The 16683-nt window shown below is 33.7% G+C and overlaps 1 protein-coding gene across 1 annotated transcript; it reads left to right on the top strand.

Moving 5' to 3' along the window:
- The first annotated feature begins 2727 nt into the window (after positions 1-2727).
- LOC120624974 lies at positions 2728-15706 on the top strand. The gene is made up of 8 exons (XM_039891881.1): positions 2728-2808; positions 5495-5866; positions 8008-8076; positions 8870-9019; positions 10275-10346; positions 11148-11282; positions 11723-14110; positions 15600-15706. The coding sequence occupies exons 1-8, from the start codon at positions 2742-2744 to the stop codon at positions 15704-15706; spliced, it is 3360 nt and encodes a 1119-aa protein (XP_039747815.1). The 5' UTR covers positions 2728-2741.
- Positions 15707-16683: the final 977 nt, after the last annotated feature.

Here is a 16683-nt window from a genome sequence, read left to right as displayed (position 1 = left end):
AAAGTAACTTTTTCTCAAGGACATCAGCTAGGTGTCGATCGTATAAAAAACGTGCTATAAGAAGTATTTTGATATGTAACGTACACGTTTCTGTCTAGAACGTAGGATTAGTTCAAGAAGAAGACTGTAACTGCAGATCAATATGTTAAGCTACATAGACAGCGGATCACAATGCATCAGTGTTTCTTCAGTCATATAAATAGAGATAGGTTTTACGAGCATAGATCCACCATGCTTCTTCAATACGTTTTAGCAAGCTATTTATTAAATTAGTATTAAAAAAGAAACTAAAACAAAAAGCAGAGGACGTGCTTATAGACGAGGTAACAAGGATTAACTCAAAAAGTATTGCTAAAAAAATGCTTGAAAACGGAAAAATAAAAAATTAAGGATGCAAGTAGACAGCGTTTTATTAAAGGTATATTATTGAGATATGATCGGATTCGATTTCAGTATGCAATCTGAAACTTTTTTTTTGCTATTTTTTATTTAAATTTTTAATAATAAAATGTTTTACTTATTTTTATGAAAGTGTACCTTCTAAATATTGTACTGTTCATCATGTCATCTATTTATAAGGAAAGTTTATAAATGGTTCATGTTCTCGTGGTCACGATTTATTATTATAATAAAAAAATACCTTAACTCCTAGAAAATTAAAGCAACTAAAACATCTACTCAGTAGAATATAGTATATTTACTTTTTCCCAAAATGTTAATAAGTAATTAAGAAAAACGTTGCAGTAGTAGGGCTTTTTGTGACAGAGCTCGTCCGGGGAAATACTTTCGCCATGCTTATTTCTGCCGCTAAGCAGCACTGTTGTGTTCTGGTTTGAAGGGCGTGGTTTCCGGTTTAACCGGCCAAATTCAAATTCAAATTCATTTATTTCAATTAGGCCTACTTTATAAGCACTTTTGAAACGTCAAGTATGTACGTTTGTAGTGACTCTACCACCGGTTCGGAAAGCAGATTCTACCGAGAAGAGCCGGCAAGAAACTCAGTAGTTGCTCTTTTCCAACATCAATATTTACAATCATTTTGCTATCTTGCGGGAGATGAGAGCAAGGCTGGCTGCTTCCAATCTACCTTGTCATTGAGGAATTCATCAAATGTATATAGTAACCTCGCTGTACTAGATGCGTTTTTACACATTTCCTTAGGAATCATGTTGTAAAAGCGTATACTCAACCCCACAAAGGAGTTCTGCACCTTTCGCAGACGATATGCAGATATCACTAATTTATGTCCGTTTCTGGTAAGTCGATTGTTAATTTCAGTTTTTTGTTTATAAAGAGTAATATTTTGTCTCACAAAGACTCGTCTCGTCGTGTTGCAGGACGTGCTCCAGAGCAACACTTCACAGGGCATGCAGCCCTGTGAAGTGTTGCTCTGTTTATAGGTAATGGTTTGGCAGGTGAGCTAACTGACTATAAATATCCGACAATTATTAGGTACTATAAAAAAAAAGAGTCATACCCACTGGGCTATCAGCGCTTCATTAAAAATGTATCGAACCTTAATACTATATGTAGTATTTTTTAATAATTTACATATCCTATTGCTTCGTCAGGCAATGTAATCTTTGTATTCTGCTTTTCGTTGAAGTTAGTCCCGATTTGACCCCCAACCGCTAACGGCGACAGCGGGATTTGCATAAACGGGGAAGTTGGACAGCGGGGAAAAGGAACCCAAGAGACCACGGGGCATATCGCATTTATTTGTTTTCATCTGTAATTACACGATATTGAACAGGGGTACTCAACTAAGTTAGTAAGCGCGGCACCCAAGCCTCCGTTTTGCTACCCCTGTCACGGAGAGCCTGCGCCCAGGTGTGCGCGCGATAAGCGTTTAATGGGCTCTCGTCTTATTGGAATATTCGCATTGTGATTGAGCACTGGGACGGACTCGGATTGATTCATGACTCCTTTCGCCTTTTGGTATAGAGACTTAGCTTTTTCGGCTACCAGGGATCAACCTAAAAATATTAGATTTTCTATCAAGGATTTCTTCGTAGCAGTCTGCAGGGCATGAGCAGGAGCCATTTTCTCCAAGGAATAGGACAAAATGTTTATCTTCTCCGAGTTTTTTCCACTCGCAAGTCGCAAGGGGAATTTGAATTTTGAAAAACAAGTAAAAATAGTATTTCATTTGATTGAAAAACTAAAAGTATTTAATAAAGGATGCGATACATTTTCGACAGTTTACTGTTAACTAAACAATAAAGTTGTTTATTTGTTCGCTTGAACGCGCTATTATCTGAAACTAAGACGGATATAAAATTGTTTTGGTGTATTGGATAGCTCAATACTTGATTAAGGAACGAACATTAAGAGCAGAAATAACATAACATAACATTATTAGTGATGTTGTGGGTCAGGGTTATTTTTTTGTACTAGAAGAAAAAAGTTTCAATGGAATAAATATTATTATTAAAAACTGTATGTGGATAGAGTAGCGGGGATATATAACCCTTATACAATTGTATTCGAAAGCGATCTTACCTGTTATAACATATCAGTAACAATCAAAAGATGAAATTGGATTCGGAGCTAATACAGAAATTATAAATTCACTCTTCCACTTAAATGCCATGCTTCCATAATTATGGAGGTTTCCAAATAAACCAGAATATTTTCATTTATTGAAATCCGCCCCAGTACTAAAAATAGTGATCGAAGTCAAATCAAGCAGAAAGTAATATAAATGTAAGTGCGAGCGACCGATCAGTACTCGTATCATCATGGACGTTAAACTAGTGCTGTTGATCTTCGGGCTACTGACGCTCTTGGACACGCAGGTGGAAGCTGGTAAGAATTTAACTTTATTTTCTTAATGGTATCAACTAATTAATTAATCAATCGAAAAGGGTTATTGAGTCTTCCGGTTATCCTAGAGCGGGCAGTTACCTTGGCCAACGAATTAGTTTGGACATCCAAAGGGGCAATGCTGCCAGTATCTTAGGAACTGTGCTTCGCTGCGGTGGTTTCGAGGACGTTTTAGATTTTATTTAGTTTTAAATAGTTTATTTTAGATTATATTTGTTAAATTAAACAAGTTAATTGTTTTTTGTAAATTCAATCCAAATTCTAAAACTTTTATTTGCATAAAAAATTGTAGGATTTGTAGGTATACGTTTAGTCAAAATCTATGACATGCAAATCTTGGATGAAGTTTGGTTTTTGTACAAAAATAATATCTTACATTTAGATACTTCGCATCTCAATTGCGTGAAGTCAATAGGCAAAGATATATTAGTATGGAGTAATGAAAGGACAACAAGTTATGGTGTGCGCACTTAAACATATATCACAAGGCAATCTTTTAATAATAGGATTACATAATGAACAAATTTCAGTATGTCAATGTAGTAGTTGTTTGTCAGATGACCAGTGATTGCTACAATTGTCGGTTCAGGAGCTTCGTCCTTTATCGTCAAATATTTTCATCCAGATCTTTATTCAGTTACAATAGATTTTAAAATAGCTTACCGTCTAGATATTTATTGAAACACTAGCTAGTTCTCGCATTCTTCGGCCGCGCCTAAAACGGGTTTTTACAAATCCCGTGGGAACCTTATAGTTTCCTGGGATAAAAAGTAGCACGATAGTAGTATGTTACTCTCCGTCTTTTCAACTGAAAATATGCCAAAATCAAGTCGATTGGTTACTTAGCTAGGGTTTTAGTAAGGACAAATAAACATATACACTTTCGCATTTTTATTATTAGTAAGGTCGACATGTAACAATTTCTTTAAGAAGTCGATTTAAAAAAATATTCTGGTCAAAAATGGTTACCAAGGACACTTTTTATTTTGCCTAGTTTGAACTGTGGTTAATTTTTTCTTCCCAATATAAATAAAATATTCGTGTCGTGTTCCAGATATGTTTATGTCACCTTAAACTCTCAGATCCTGCAATGTGTTCTTAAATATTTTTCCCTATTCACTTATGGGTCATATAATGACAGACAGACAGAAAACGGGCAGCAGCATCTTCTATGTTTCTACTGACCATCTACTTCGATCATCAACCGTGTGCACAGGGTTGTTATTTTGGAAACCCTCTCGTTGGGGGAGGCGTTTAGTCCAGCAGTGGACTGTTTAAGCTATTGATGAAGGAAGGGATTTTATTTTAAGAATATATCTTGTTGCCATTCAAAGCGGTAAGGTCGCTTTGAAATTCCACAATTCCTTCCTCAGTCTTCGCAGGTTTTCATCAGATCCTTTAACTGCAATGGCTGGAAAAATAAAATTTTCCCTGAATATCGTAATTATTTTATTATTTATGCGGGACTTACTAATATTCATATATATATAGATCATGTAGAGCTTCCTCATTAGAGTCTTTGTAAGTCCAGTTAATGGCTCACAAGCCTTTAAAGTGCATATTTATAAAGTTCAATTTATTACGGAGCAAATACCTAACCAATAAAGGTTTTAGCTTTCTGGTATGATTCGCCCATACCAAATGCTCAACAAATAAAAACTCGTGGACTGAAATGCATTCCGGGAAGCACTGCCATTAAAATCGGACAGGAGACATTGGATAAAAAGGAAGATTCCGAAGAAGCAAGAAGAACTCATATGAATACAAAAACAAATTATGAAACTTGCGAGATTTGCGTGTGTTCTACGGAAGGCAAAGATATGTATTGTTCGAAAAGACCAGCTCGAAACGTCAACGAATGCATAAGACTGAGTCTGCTGAAGAAACGTGTAGAGAAAAATATGCCGTTTGAGCATGAGAGATCATTGTCTTTTAGAATAAGAAGAGGTTAGTTTTTTTGTAGGACGCGTAATGAATTAGTGCAGCTTAAATACTGATGGTGTCTATTACGAAAATTTTGATAATTTATGTTCATTTTCCAAAAACAATTTAAAGTAAAATCATTGTTATGAAAATAAATTCGAGGGGGCGACATTTGCCCTAGTTCTAAGTTCTTGAATTGCAAAAAAGAAATTGGCGTTATAAATCTACGCGTTGCACTTAATTGTTGTGTACTGTTTTATGTAAGTTGTTTATCTGTTTTTGAAACTAACTGGACTAAGATATATTTAAAACAGCTTGTAAATTCTTATTTATGTTAGCCGAAATACTGTTATTGCCATTATTAACCGTTGCCCATTAATAAATATTTATGAACCATCAACTATAAATTCTCATCAGCATTACCTTAATACCGTGTGTTGCCAGAGTCTGTTCAAATTTTTATTTTGGGTTACTTAAGCATTAGTTTTTATCTTATACAAAGTTTTATTTATTATTTTATTTATTTATTTATTTTTAATTCAAATTGTACGGTTAACACTAAATTAAACTAATTAAATACATAGCAGATAAAATTATACAGATTAAAACAAGAACAAAAAAAGAAAAAAAGAATATAAAAATAAAAACAAAACAAAAAACAAAATTATAATAATTCAATAAAGTTTACAATAGCTTTTAACTTAACTTTTTGAAACAATTCTTCCTTTTTTTCCCCTCGACAAAGATTATATCTGGCACAACGACGAGATACCATACGAAGCGAAAGCGACCTGCAAAAGAAGTACTTCGTACTACAGCAACAGTATTAATGCTAACAACACGGACATAGACGTCGCGAGCGATATCGATTCCCTTCTGGATTATTCCAACAAAGACGTCTGTTTCTTCTGTGTCTGCTCCGTTGATGGCAGACACGCAGGCTGCATCAGTAGATCACCATGGTTCTGCGAATACTACAGAGTCCTTAGGACTCCCGGCGCAGCGAAGCATCGTTACCACAGATTGTTTCAACAAGACAGACCGGCTTATTTCAGACAAATATCGTACAGATTAAGAAGGACTATGGACGATGGCCTTGTCGCATTTTATGACGCTGGTACGGCGATATACTTACTGTGTGATTCCTGTTTTTTTTCTTAGCACCTTGCACTTTTTGTATTATTCGTAGGTTATTATTTACACTTATTAAGTTATTTAGGCGGTCTTTTTTAATAGACATTCTGTGGCTGATCTATGAGTGTATTTTTTTGGTTTTAGCAACATTATTATAGGGAACTGCCAGAGTTATAGAGGGCCTATTGCATTTTAAATATCTCTGGGTAGTAAACAACTTATTTTATATAAATTTGATAGATAAAGCAAAGTGAAAAGTTATTTAAACAGATACTCTATGATTCTCAGATGCGTCTCACATACAAAATACAAAAAAATCTTTGTATTTTGTATTTCCTTGTTGTCTGATTTGAATAATGTGAATATGAGTATACAAAATGAAGAATGCATTTGACTTAAAATGAATAGTCATTCGTTATGTGTGTGAAGTGAATCGCATCAGTGCTCAGTATTACAAAACAAAAATTAAACCGGACCACTTCTACAAACGTCATCGCAAATCTGCAACCAATCATCAAAAAAGGTCTAAAGAAATGCTGTCATTTAAAAACCTATTTTAAATTAAGTTATGTTATTGTGTTTCATGATTTTAAATGAGAGATTGGTTGCAGGTGGCGATACGTTGTGCTGTAGCCATCCGGATGGCCACCGGAGGAGTCTGCATAACCAGGTGAGGACCAAGATAAGGCTGATGAGGAGGAAGGTGCCGAAAGAGAACATACTGTCGCGAAGTCCATCTGGAGATTACGTGGATTTTATCGTCAACAATGATTAGAGTGATAAAGATGACGTTTTAAGTCTAATAATTAAGCCAGTGATTTACATTTAAAAGATATCAACAAGAGGATGCAATGGAAATCGGAGAGTAAACCTGAAATTAGATTTGTCAATTTCCAAGCAATTTTATGTGAAGTAGAAACCAACTGAACAGGCACTAAACAGATGATGTAAATCAGAGTTAAATTGAAAAACTACTATGCACTCGGAGCAAATAAACAAGCCAGCATTGATTCAAATGAAATGTCTGCCTTGTATGGGTTTGTGAATTGGGAACTAAAAGGTTGATGATACCGTGATTGTTACGCATATGCCATTCCCAAATTCCCGGAACATACCATTTTTATTTAAACATTCATTACGTATGTTCAGTGATGCTTTTTATATTTTTGTATTGTGTTAAATTAAATAAATCAAGATAAATTTTATCTAATGTCATTTATTTTAATTGCCCTGTTCCGTTTCAATGTCGTCGTAATTTGAGTTGTAGGTTTGCACTGCAAAAATTATCTCTCTTTTTGTTTTGTGTTGAATTTGGCATTGATTTTTATGAACACCACAAATATTTCAGCTGCACTGATTCTAGCACGCGTCTCTTGCTTTCTTGCTTAAATTCTGACTACATTATTTAAAATAAGTATATAATTAAGAACTGCCATCCCATACATAGATGGTAATTTAGATACAGTTTAGAATTGGAATTCAGAATTTCTCTTTTCCCGTTTCCCGAGTAATAAAGGAGCTCGGAGCTTGCTTCCTTTATATGATAAAGGTGCACGAAATTGGTTTCCTTTACAAAATTAGCCTTGCTTAAGATTATTGCTTGATTATTGGTTCCGAAGATTAGACCGGAGTAACGGACATACAAGGTAAATTTTTGTAAACCATATTTAACTTGTTTTATACACTTATGCCAAACTGATAGATATATCCATTGATTCAATATATTACTATGTATGTATTTGTAATGGCTGGATATATCTATTGAGTATTGAAAATAATCTATTTGGGTAATTTTGAAGTTTTCTAAAACTCAAGAAAAGAACTTGTTCAAAATATTTTATAGATTGACTTTCTTGCATGCGTTTAGATGAAATAAAAATTCACACAAATTCAGTTATGTATCAAAATAAGCATGACAATATGAAACTCACACTGAAAATTATTATTTATTTTTTGGTTTTATCTGACAGATTAATAAACTAAATTTTTTACATAGAAACGCTGATGTAGTTTGTGTGAATAAAAATTACCGGTAAAACAACTTTCAATAAATAAAAATTTGTCAGTAGCAATGAATTTGTATCGTTTTCAAAATATTTTTAAAGACCAATGTATATTTTTCAGTGGGTGAGGATGCTATTAATAATACTAAGTGTATTCCGTTTGTCTCCGAATATTCTGATTGCACTGAAGGTAAGTCCTAGCGTATTTGTAAATAATCACAGTTAAGTATTTTGTATCAGAGGTCTTTTGCATTAACTTTATGAAATAGTTCCCAAACATATTTTACTTTATATGTAGCTCTGAACACACGGATCACTACAGGTTGAGATCCGGTGATGACACTCTGAATTATTGATGGATGGATGGATGACGTTTGGAAAGCGATCTTAAGGCTGATGTTCCACCGATATAACGGACAGACTCTATTTTTGATGATAAACTGGTCTAGAATAAAGACAGCTACTAACCGGTTGTACCGAGGCGATCCAGACCGGATATCCGTTGGTCCGTTGGCTGGAGACGCAATGCTATCTGGATGCAGCATTTCCCTTAGCTATTGGGTTTCACTCGTCTCACACACTGCACAAAACTTCACCGTGTCGAATTAAATAAGTTGTCGGTCGTTGGTTATATTCGAACATAGTTGCTTTTTTGCTCGGATTAACGGCGTTTGCATCTGTAGTTCGTTGCCTTGCCAATGGGCTTACGTGTACAACCAGTACACTCGTAGCAAGCTCGATCATTGGCTAGACCAGCTTTAAAGTAATGGTAGAAAAATAATGGAATGAAGTAAATTTGAGTGGGCGGTAAGAACGGATTGTATACGCGAAACGGACCTTGTTAAACCCCCCCAACCTGTACCGGAGGCGAAAGCTGTATCTTTTATGAATATGGAGACCTGAGCCAGTAGCAGAATATGAATAATGATTTCGAGGTTCTTTATTCGCCACCTCATAGAGAAGTAAGCGGTAGTTTTTTTCAGCCAACTATTGCTCAGGCTGCAGTCAATGCAAGTGCAATGAGAGTGGCCAGTGGGAGTGCAAGGAGGTGTTCATGTGCCCTGGCTCGGAGGAAGAGGCTCCCGACCAGGACACTATAATAACTACAATAGACAACATACAAAAGTATTTAGGTAAGTTACTGAATAAAACATCCAAACACTGAAATAGTTTGATGAGCAGCGTTGCGTACCAAACATACTGGCTGCTGCCTGCGTTCTTTACAAACCCCGTGGGAACATTGTTTCGTGGGATAAAATTGCCTATGTTACTCTCCGTCCTCTTAACTAACACTATGCTAAAAATCACGTAGATTGGTTGCTCAGTTGGGGCGTAAAAGAAGAGGAAACAAACAAAGAAACATACATACTTTCACATCTATATCTACTTATAATAAAATATAAAACTGTAACGGGTCAATTTCTGTACATTGAAGATATTCTCTATAATCAATATTGAAACCCAAACTGTTATTTTTACATTTTTGTCTGTCTGTCTGTATCGTGGCCGCGCATCACGCTGAAACTACTGAAGGAATTCAAATTAAACTTTCCATGATTTGAGTTCATATTACGAGTTAGGATAGTGTGTAAGTGGGTGATTAATGCTCTTATAGCAAGAACAGATGTATTATTCGCCCACAACTCAGTCGTTTTTTTAAATATGTTAAAATACTATCTGTATTTAATATCATAGGTTTGTATATTTGGCTCTTCTAGTACGACTTCACGTTTAGTATCATATTTTTTGAGGAAAGTGTAGACTACGTACGCAGCAGTACGCTGCATTTCAAAATTTACGCAGGCGAAGCAGCAGGGCAACGTCTAGTTTATAATATTAGTAAAGTCAAGGAATCATGTCAGATTCCTGCCAAGATCATTAAACAGCGTGACGTGACCGGATTCGATTTTAGAAACTTTTCATTTCCACTTTTATCAATGTTTTTAGTTTAATAGATAAAATTCAACATAACCGAAATCAATAATCCGTACGTATACTCGTATAAAATTTTATCCAAAAATTTGAATAAATAACTAAAAAAACATTACTTCACTTTTTCAATTCAAAATTTCAATCTAGCCAATACTTGGCAGTGCCCTCCAATTTCAACGTGCCAATACTTGGCAGTCGGATGCATTCACGACTGAACTTGTGCTTGGTACCTACATTGTAAAAGCTGTTCCGGCATGAAGTGGGGGACCTAAGCTCTGGATTCGATTGAGAAGATACATGGGACATTAATGGGAATGCTGATCAAATTGTTAAAGTGGAGAAAATATCATATACCCTGTGCATACCCTCGATGCACGGCACTGATTATAATCATATATTTCATTGCCAGCCGTTCCGTTCATTGGTAAGAAATGATAAAGACAATTTTGTTTTCAGAACTCAAAAACAAAGAGGAAAACCCCCGTAAATTGGTTCCATCGCCGTCAAACGATAAAGATGAACTGATAGGTAGTCAAAATTTTTATTAATTACATTTACTCTTCGTTTTCAAGGCTATTTATTATATTACCGCTTTTTCATAGAATATACCTGTATTATAGTAATGTAATTTAATGTGAACCGTGTCGTGCATAGAGTTTTCAACATAGACATGCGTTATAGAAGCATATAAAGTGTAAAAATAAATCTCCAAAACAAGTAACATTTAAATTCAGGTAGGCAGTGCTGGAACGTTAGTATGGAGTTCACTCCACTTAATGAGGTCAATTACCTTAGACTGTGGGCAACATTGTACATTATATCAATCTGCGTTCAAAAGCTGTTCTATTTGTCTCTGAGTTACTTATAGGAGGAGGAGTTTATGAAGACTAAAAAAAAAATTACTAAATAAAAACCTACCACGACAAAGCACAATTAAAATAGTTGATGAAATTGATCCCTGCCCAGAAGAATAAACACTTTTGAGCACTATAGCCTACGCATTAGAGCCAGACTTCCATTAATTTAGCCAGCACATACCGTTGTGATAATAACATTCTATACCATAAATAATAATTAAAAAACTTTTCGATAATTATTCATTTTCTATACTGTGTTTTCATAATTAATCCTATAATATTATTTTCAGGTTACTTAATCGCTATACCTAGATGATTAAACAATAAATAACGCACAATAGCACGTTCTTTAACTTTTTGAGCACCTTACTATTCACATACTTTTCAAATATTCTAATACTTCGAGAAGGTAAGATTTATTCTGATATGAAATAACAGTTAACAAAAATTAAATATGTTGATATAATTCCAGAAGAAAATCCTTACGAAGAAAAATTCGAGACATGGTTCACAAGGCAAAAAAGATCTCTTATAGAAGAATCCGGAGAAAAAAGACTTGAAAATACAACAGTTAAATTCTTTCATACAGTTGACGAAATTAACGAAGGTTAGCTTTGAATTTGACAGTGCTCTCAGCTTTGTAGCTATGGTCCTGAAGTTCTTAAATTAAAATAAGATAGGTCTTAGTATTCACCTGAATGGCTTTTACACTGCATTTCATTATTAATGGATCGATTATTATAAAACAAAAATAGTGTGTGTTTCAAGGAACTTAAAACATTTGTAAAAAAATTCTAAATTTACTTATTAATTTCAAGATATTAGTTTATAAGCACTTTTGAAATGTCAAGTCAGTCAAAAAAGTCTAACGTCAAGTCGATGACGAAAAACTAAAATGATCATTTTTTGACTGTTTTTAGCTACTCTACTTTGAAGGCAGATTCTTATGAGAAGAGCTTACATGAAACTCTGCAGATTGCTCATTTTAATTTTATTAAAATGAAAACGAAAGGTTAAAGGTTTTACAACATTTTATTTTTGTTGCAGATACCCTTAAGACTTCAAATAAAACAGGAACAATTGAGGTACAAAAGGTACAAGCTAATCGACTTCCGAAAATATCACGAAGAACAGACGTAATAGATGATTTTAACAAATCTACACAAAGTGCGCTGCATATACGATATAACAAACCACAAGATTATGATCGTCATATTGCTGAAAATAAGATAGATGCAGCATCTCACGTTGCGAGTAAGTTAGATGAAAACGAGCTTCAGAAGCTTATCGGTAACCATTCTCAAGTTAAAAAAGACAAAGATTTGTCAAAACTTGTTGTTAATGAACTCAAACTTGGTGATGAAATTATTGGTGATAAGAATTTCACACCAATATCGAACATCACATTTACCCCTGAAAATGATACATTAACTGCGATGGCTTTTATTGCTGGTAATCTTTTGAGTAAATTATGGGATATGGAGAAAGATGCAGGTGATGATTCAATTGAAACCGAGGTACTAAAACATGAAAAAATTAACGATTTACTGGAACTTTTTAAAGAACCGCTTAACATAAGGCAAGAAACCTTCCTCAAAAATGCTTTAGAAAAGATATCAGATTCTCTCAATAAAAACAAGAGTATGAAACATTTTTCTATTTGCGAAACAATTACAGGATTAGATATGTCTCAGGGTAGTGATGAAACAGGTGACATGGAAGGCATTAAAGAAGCTAAACGTAATAAAACTAAGTGTAAGCAACCTGAGCATAACAAACAACCAACGAAAAAAGAAACCCAATATAATATAACTGTAGAAGTAGTAACCAAATTAAACAACGTGTTAGGTCTCATAAAAAAGTATGAAAATGTTCAGGAAAAATTAAAAGATATGAAACATCCTATATCCACAGAACGCATAAATGCTAAAGGTGTGGATAAGAAACCATCATTTGAACTTTTTGGAAACTTATTAGATAAAATAACAAAACTTTTAATTCCAAATAAAAGTAAAAGAGTGGGAAATAAACTAAAGAAATCGTATCAATTCACTAACAAAAGTAATATTAATAATATATTTGAAAGTAAATTTAACATAAATTTAGGCAAAATAAATATGACTACGAAAGATAAGTTAGTTTTAGATTACCTCAAACACATAGAAGGTAATCCTGATTGCTTATTCAGAAATAACATCCAGAGAAACCCTAATCTTAGTATGAATATTGAAGGAAATATACTATACAATTTATCAGAATTTTTCAAGGTAAAATCACTAGTTGATTTAATGAAATTAACAAAATCTGAAAATGTAATCGAGAAAAACAGTAAGTCAACAACTGAATTTCCTAATGAAAGAACGAGTTTTAAGAGTTCATTGCGAAATAAGATGATTGATGAAGAAAAACAATCAAGTAGCACTAAAGATAAGCTAAAGTCACATTTAAAAGCGATTGTGGATGATTTGCAACACTTACAATTGGAGCGTGGTGTAAATAAAATTGAAAATATTAGTATAATGGATATAATGCCTTGTATTTACAAAATTTTGAATACAAATAAAGTTATGAATGACCAAACTTTACATAGATCAAACATAACTCAAGGTACACATTTAGATAAAATTAAAAATTTGTTACATACATTAAAACTTGAAATTCAGGCTAATTTACCGACTCGTAGAAGTAATTTCATTTCTCAAGAAGTACCAAAATCCGCAAAAATATGGGAAAGAATGATTGAAAATATAAATAATGCTCAGAAAAGTACTCGCCGAAGATTTGTCACTGAGAAGCCTAAAACTTATGAAGAACTAAAAGATATTATGGAAAAAGTTGAACTGATGGGTAATACCTATAAGAATTTTGCTTTACTTTCTGAAGTGCCACCTCAAAAACGATTAATGTTGTTAAAAACCTTAGAAGCAGATACAAAACAACAGTCAATTGCTTTGGCAAATATAAAGAGCTCTGTGGATACGTTCTCCTTAGAAAAAGGTAATGATATTGAAGAATTTATAGAAAACGTAGCAAACAATTTACGACTAAGTACTAAAGTATTAGAAAATAAAGAAAAAACAAAACAAATGAATACAAGGCAAAAGGCTGGAGTAAAACCATTATTTAACAACGAAAATAAACAGGCATTAAAGATATCAAAAACCTTAAATATACCTAAAGAAATTGTTGAATATAAAAATAATAATATCAAACTTAGCAGAGATCAAATTTTGAACCAACTTATTAAAAATCGAGTGCAACTTTATTTAAAGTCTAAGGAATCCATTGGGGCAGATCTTACTGACGATATAAACTATAATATTGGGAAAAGGATTTTGATTCTTATTCATAACGGAAACCTTAATGTTGCCAAAGAGTTATTCAGAATTTTTATTGCTAATAAACAAAAAGAAGAAAATGTATACCCAAAAAAAGGTAAATTACATTATTCACTTTAAATGGGTATTAAATTTAACTGAACAGTTATTTAAAATTATTTTTCCTTTGTTTCAAATATAATTGTTTAGTAAGTTTGAATTAAAGTAGTAGTATAATCAATGTCTAATTTATATTTCTAGATTCAATTATCCGCCAAATCAATCGTGCGTCAAGGAAAAATACACCCCCATTTTCAGCACTAAGTAAACCATTAATGAGATTTAATGGGCCAAGAAGAGAATCACAAGTACTGACACAAGACGATTCTTATAGGCAATTTTAAAACTAAACAAATAAACATTAGGGTGTAGATAATGCAAATAGTGTAAAAATATAGTTTTTTTTATTTTCTTAAATTATTTGTGTGTGGTTTTATTTTAACTTTTATCATTATCATTATCACAAATCTTACTAATGACACATTGCTGGCCACGGACCTCAACTCTATAAGTGTTAATAGATAATTCAAAAATTTGGTTACGTATTTAATAATAACTGGGAGAACACGAGAATCATGGAAGAAATAAAGTTAGACGAAGTTCGATGCCATGCACGCAGACGTACCTACAGACAAAGCTCACCTGGGGAAGTACTATCACCATGATATTTCCTGCTAAGAAGCATTTTTTCGATGCTGTATTCCTGTCTGAAGGGCGTGGTTGCCGGTGTAATTACTGGCACATGAGGCTTAACATCTACAACTTATGATGGACATGGCGGCATGTTCCAGGACGTGTTTCTTGCATGCCCTGCGAAGTGTTGTTCTGTTTATCAGCGATGGTTTTCCACTTTCCCTCAGGTGGGCCATTTGCTTCATCCGACAAATATAATACACTTCTTCCGATAACATTCCGTGCCAGGTCACAATAGATTAATTAAGTAGTTAGTAATTGTACATTATTATAAAACAGTAAAATGAATCAATTCATAGGATTTCATTAAAGTAACCTAACAGTCTGTGCATGTGTTTATGAATATGTATCTTGCGGCACTTACGCTTCATGCTTGTTATGAACTAATATTGCTATTATATTTAAACAGACGTTATTACTTTTAATAAAGTTTTTTTGGAAATCTTGGGAATGTATTACTTAGCAAAGATAATGGTTAAAGTTATTGTTATCCAATTTGATGCACAATGCCTCCTGGGGCACAGTCAGTACAATAAGATTAGAACTAAATGATTACTATACACAAGTTTACTGTATAGTTAACTCTATTAAAATTTGACCTAGATATGATGAAAATTTGGAGAATTTTTATTTATTTTTAATTAAATTAGTGCGGTTAGCGCGAATTACACTAATTAAATACATAGCAGATTAAAACGAGAACAAAAAAAAAAAACAGACACAAAAACATAATTACAACAATTCAATCAATTTTACAAAAGTTTTACCAAATAGTAATGATACTATCTTCTCAAAAAATCTAAAAATAGCTAAGCCAAAAACATGGTGCTATTACATTTCTCACTGTACTGTAGGCAATGGTTACAAACGGTGTTCCAAGGATCCGCAAATATGTCACAGTGAGGTGACTCCGTCAGCAGTGCATTTAGCGCCGAAAGACTGCGAGGAATGGGAGATCTAACGCGGGACACTGTGCGGCAAGACGGGACGGCAAAACATTTGCGTTGGCGGCACAGACGTTATTGACAGTAATTACTAGGAGCGACACAACTTGCTATGAAGCTCTGGACAGTCTATCCTCCCAGTAAGAATCTTACAAACAGTAACGAGCTGGTCATAAGTTTGTCTTGTTTCCAGTGAGTTGAAGAATTAACCTCCCTAACCGACAACAGCCAATATCTTGAAATGGGTGCAAAATTTTAGGTCACAGTATAAACTATAAACTCTATAACTCGATACAGTATAAACTCTATAACTCGATAGTCTCGATGCGGTGTTAGACAGATGTGTTACGTGGTAATAAATTTTGTACAATTATAATGTATCTTAATATTTTGTACTTGTATGTTTACTATAGTTTTTGTTTAAATTTTAACCTACCTACCGTTCTAGCGACGATGCACGAACACCAAAGGTGTTGTCGACTTTAATTTCATATTTTTGGTGTGTTTGTTACCTGAAAAATTAACACTGAAATATTGAACTAAATATTATATACTTTTAAATAACAAACTGTCACAGAACTAAAACATCTATAAAATATGAATGCTTTATTTTAACAATAACCTTATGACTAAAATAACTACTGTAAAGGTCATGCCAGCTGCTGCAGTCATGCTTGCATGCATGCATTTCCACGGTGTACAGCCAAAACAAACACGCAAACTTTTTATTTTCCGATTATTGCAAAGTGTTTGTTGGATTATAATCTATCAATACTGCAGCAACATAACAATTAAATGACGTAATTTATTTATGTTCATGAGGCAGAGACAGTCTCTCAGTCAGTCATAGGCTATTTTTTATTGTGGAACATGCACAGTTCTTATGGGTCAGACCTGAACGCTAAATTTTATTATTACCTCCTCATACTAATGGCTAAATGTATTTTGATGAGTTTTTGCATTCATAATATTAAAACGGGATCTGGAAATAAAG

This window comes from Pararge aegeria, chromosome 1, assembly GCF_905163445.1.
Source record: "Pararge aegeria chromosome 1, ilParAegt1.1, whole genome shotgun sequence".
Classification (NCBI taxonomy): Eukaryota; Metazoa; Arthropoda; class Insecta; order Lepidoptera; family Nymphalidae; genus Pararge; species Pararge aegeria.
The sequence above is the reverse complement of the archived record's forward strand: the minus strand, read 5'-3'. Positions and strand labels throughout refer to the sequence as shown.